The sequence below is a fragment of the Nymphalis io genome, chromosome 28 (assembly GCF_905147045.1).
Source record: "Nymphalis io chromosome 28, ilAglIoxx1.1, whole genome shotgun sequence".
NCBI classification, from domain to species: Eukaryota; Metazoa; Arthropoda; class Insecta; order Lepidoptera; family Nymphalidae; genus Nymphalis; species Nymphalis io.
Genome location: NC_065915.1, coordinates 8,597,611 through 8,601,398, shown reverse-complemented (window position 1 = coordinate 8,601,398; position 3,788 = coordinate 8,597,611). Strand labels below are relative to the sequence as shown.

Here is a 3,788-nt window from a genome sequence, read left to right as displayed (position 1 = left end):
GAATAGGAAGGCTAATGTAATTTTGGTGGTAATTCTCCACCGCGTCATTGGCGTTTTAAGAAATATTAACCATCATTTATATTGTCAATGTGCCACCAACATTGGGAACCAAGATGTAATATCCATTGTGTATGTACGTTATTTCATAAACCTAGTTATATAATTGTTTAATATTAACTAGAAATTGGATGTATTATATTGTCATATATATATAAGCCTTTATATATTGCAATATTATTTATACATAAGCATAGACGTTTTGCATGTATGTTATATACGTAATAAAAACTCTGACACTGATTAATTAACTGACTGAATAAAAATGAGTTATGAGTGAAAATTTGCTCGATCACGTATGATGCTTTATTAAAAATTTGTCCGCTAGTGTTAAATATATGAAAGTTTATATGGATGGTCCACATTTTTTTTATACAGTGTTGCCAACTTGGGGGTTTTACCCCTAAATAAGGCTATGTCAGATGAAATCAAATAGGATATTTTCAGGTTAGACATTTTTTAGGAGGAACATTTTTTAAAGAAATTTTCTCCGGGGATTAACTCTTCAGCTTCATTTAATTGAGTATATTTCAAGTTTACTAATGCTACTTGCAGTACTTGATTTGCTTTTTTTTAACATCATATTATAAATGTATTTTGTATTTATTTCAATTCATCCGTCAGGAGGATGCTTCTAAGAGGTTGGCAACACTGTTTTTATGTAACATAAAAATACTATCATCGTTTGTCGTTTTTTGTAATTTAATCCGCAAGGCGAAACGCCCCCCACGCAATCATGAAGTGAACACGACAAGAAAACTGGTTACAGATACAATTAATATATTTAATTTATCTAGAATATTCTAGAGAGATCTCGAATTTTACATTGGAGCCGTGTTCTATAGAATTCATGGTATGTACGGGAAGGTTTGCGTGACCCGGCCGATGGCTCTGTAACAAAACAATTTCGTTAATATATAAAAATGGCTGTTTGTGTATCTGTTTGTGATTAATAGAGTTCGGACCGTTTGAATCACCATTATAGTTGAAATTTAGATGAATGTCTCATGGATGATTTTATAATATCCACTTCGTTGTAACGCCGCTAGATGGCGCTGTACCACATTAACAGCCACCTTCCGGGTTTTGCTAGTAAAGTACAAAAGTGTCTGTTGGTCGAAGATATCTCTTCTTAAGAACAAAACTTATTCCAACATGATTCAAAACAGTTACAGTATATAAATGTCCCACAGCTGGGCTAAAACCTCTCCTTCTCAGGAGAAGGTTTGAGCTTATTCCACAACCTGCTTCGATGCATGGATTTCCTTCACCGAACACTTATAAATTAAATGTGTGAAAGTCAGTGGAGCTAGCAATCTCGGATACCAACACTGAGCTGACGATATACTTTATTGGCTCAACAATTCAACTGTAATTAGAAGTTATCGTTGGGTTCGTTGAGAGGTACCTGGTCCCCAGCCCCGCCGTGAACAGCAGCCGGCGGCCCCGCACGAGGTACTCCGGACAGCGGGCGAACCTGAACAGCACGGAGGCCCCCTCGCCCGCCCTCAGCACGTTGTTCGGAGACATTATACCCTAAAGCGAAAAATATATCCGTGGTCAGCGATGAGATGAGCAACCCGATGGTAAGTGGTCACCACCGCCCATAGACATTGACACCGCAATAAATATTAACCATCGCTTACATCACCAATGCGTCACCAACCTTGGGAACTAAGATGTTATGTCCCTCGTGCCTGTAGTTACACTGTTTTACTCACCAACAACAATGCTATTGCTGTTTGGTGGCAGAATATATTATAAGTGTGTGTGGTAACTGGTGGTAAGGGCATTATGCAAACCCGCCTGGGTAGGTACCACCCACTTATCAGATATTTTACCGCTAAACAGGAATATAACATAAAAAAATAAATATCATTATCATACTTAAGTATTTTACGCAACACCACAAATTATACCAAAATTAAACTATTTAATTCCATTCCGCCAAGTGAGTTTGATGTATGTATTCGTTACCTCGATAATGGCCGTCTGACGCACGTTCCCGACATGCACAGAGGACTGGAACCCTGGGTAGATGGCCGTGGAGTGTCTCAGGACATGCACGGATGCCTGTTACATTCAATCAAATTTAATTCATGACCGCATTACATATTATATTGCACAGTCTGTGCTAATATTGCTAGCATATAAAAAAACAGCCGAGATGATCCAGGCACCACTGAATTTTCATGTACTTAATTTGTGATTATAAGTCATCTCGTACTTTACGATGAAGGAAAACATCGTGAGGAAACCTGCATGTGTCTAATTTCACTGAAATTCTGCCACATGTGTATTTACCAAACCGCACTGGAGCAGCGTGGTGGAATAAGCTCCAAACCTTCTCCTCAAAAAAGGGAGAGGAGGCCTTTAGCCCAGCAGTAGGACATTCACGTGCTGTTACGGATAAAAAACACACACACACACAATGTGCTGTGCAAACATATACAAGTCTATAGTCGATTCCAATAGCAAGTAGAGTATATAAGCCACTTTGACCTTGAAATTTGGTCGAAATCTTAATATTCTGTGGTATTGACTATGGATTCGCGAAAAATTTAGCGTTTTGGTTATCTGTGAAGTTGTTATCGGAACTTTGTAAGTAAAACTAAAGTGTATATAAGTAGTTAAGTGTGACAGTGTCGTGTTATATATAGAGATATATTGATCGAGAAGTGTTTGTGGTGTACAATACAGCAGAGCTGGTAGCGAATCGCGTGGAATCGCATATCTAAGGTTTGCTAATCTTTTAAAAACGAGTAGAGTTTTCTGCTCACCTGAAAGTATATACAGCGTCTAGGGTCGTTTGGGTCTTCGAGGAACACCAGGTCGTCACACACGCACTTGTCCTGCGTGTCGCTCGACACGTGCGCGTCGCTGTACTTGCTCCCGTCGTCCGACACGTACACGTTCGTGCACTTCGTGTCCGAAGTCTTCGTGAGGCTGTTCTTCACGTTGGCGATGTCCTGGAGGATATTCTTGTTCTGTCTCCTCGCGTTCTTTTGATTCTTCTCCGAAGCTTGCGACGAGTGGACTAGTTCTGATAGTCCCGCGGCGTAGCCCCCCGGCCGCGCTAGCAGCAACATGCCCTGCCGCAGTCCCGGCGGAAAGCGCCCCAGGCCCAGCGACGCCGACTGTCCCGCGCGCACGCTGCCGCACGGGACGCGGTTGCGGTATATCGTGCGCACGGATATCTCCGCGAACTCGCCGGACTCCAGAGGTCCTGGGGGAGGGGTGTTAAATATACGTCGCTCTATTCATCTCAAAACTAACAGAACGCAACGCACCTATGATAATTTCGTCGCCCTCGTAGAGTCGCCCTCGCGCGAGCAGTCCCCCCACGACGGGCCCCGTCGAGTACCCTACGTGGAAAATTTCGTCTATTTGAAACTCGCACGCCTCCTGTAAAGTGACATAAATTATAACATTTATAATTTAATAAAAAGGATACTAGTCAACTGCGCAACATATGGTTCACTCAAGTCCTCGGGGCGGTGCAGGTCGCGGCGCGGAGCCAGCGCCAGCAGGCACGCGTGCAGCGCGTTGAGGCCGGCGCCGCGCACGCAGCTTACCGGGAACACGGCCACCCTGCCGGCCGACACTACTGTGATTTGCGTTCAACTATACATATATATCTGATCCGAAACTAAGCAGAGCTTGTACTATGGCAACCAGACAACTGATATACTATTGTATAGACAATTACACACAGACTCAGGAAAAACAGA

The 3,788-nt window shown here is 42.5% G+C and overlaps 1 protein-coding gene across 1 annotated transcript; it reads right to left on the bottom strand.

Moving 5' to 3' along the window:
* Positions 1-793: 793 nt before the first annotated feature.
* On the bottom strand, positions 794-3,484 carry LOC126778998 (GTP-binding protein 2-like). Its single transcript, XM_050502750.1, has 5 exons — positions 3,348-3,484; positions 2,838-3,283; positions 2,035-2,130; positions 1,466-1,593; positions 794-948 (listed from the first exon to the last, which is right to left on the bottom strand). The coding sequence occupies exons 2-5, from the start codon at positions 3,144-3,146 to the stop codon at positions 906-908; spliced, it is 576 nt and encodes a 191-aa protein (XP_050358707.1). The 5' UTR covers positions 3,147-3,283; positions 3,348-3,484; the 3' UTR covers positions 794-905.
* Positions 3,485-3,788: the final 304 nt, after the last annotated feature.

Coding starts and splice junctions, on each gene's coding strand:
- LOC126778998 (XM_050502750.1), bottom strand. CDS start 3,146: ATGTTGCTGCTAGCGCGGCCGGGGGGCTACGCCGCGGGACTATCAGAA. Junction 2,131..2,837: donor GACGCTGTATATACTTTCAG/GTGAGCAGAAAA, acceptor TGAATGTAACAG/GCATCCGTGCATGTCCTGAG. Junction 1,594..2,034: donor GTCAGACGGCCATTATCGAG/GTAACGAATACA, acceptor TTTTCGCTTTAG/GGTATAATGTCTCCGAACAA.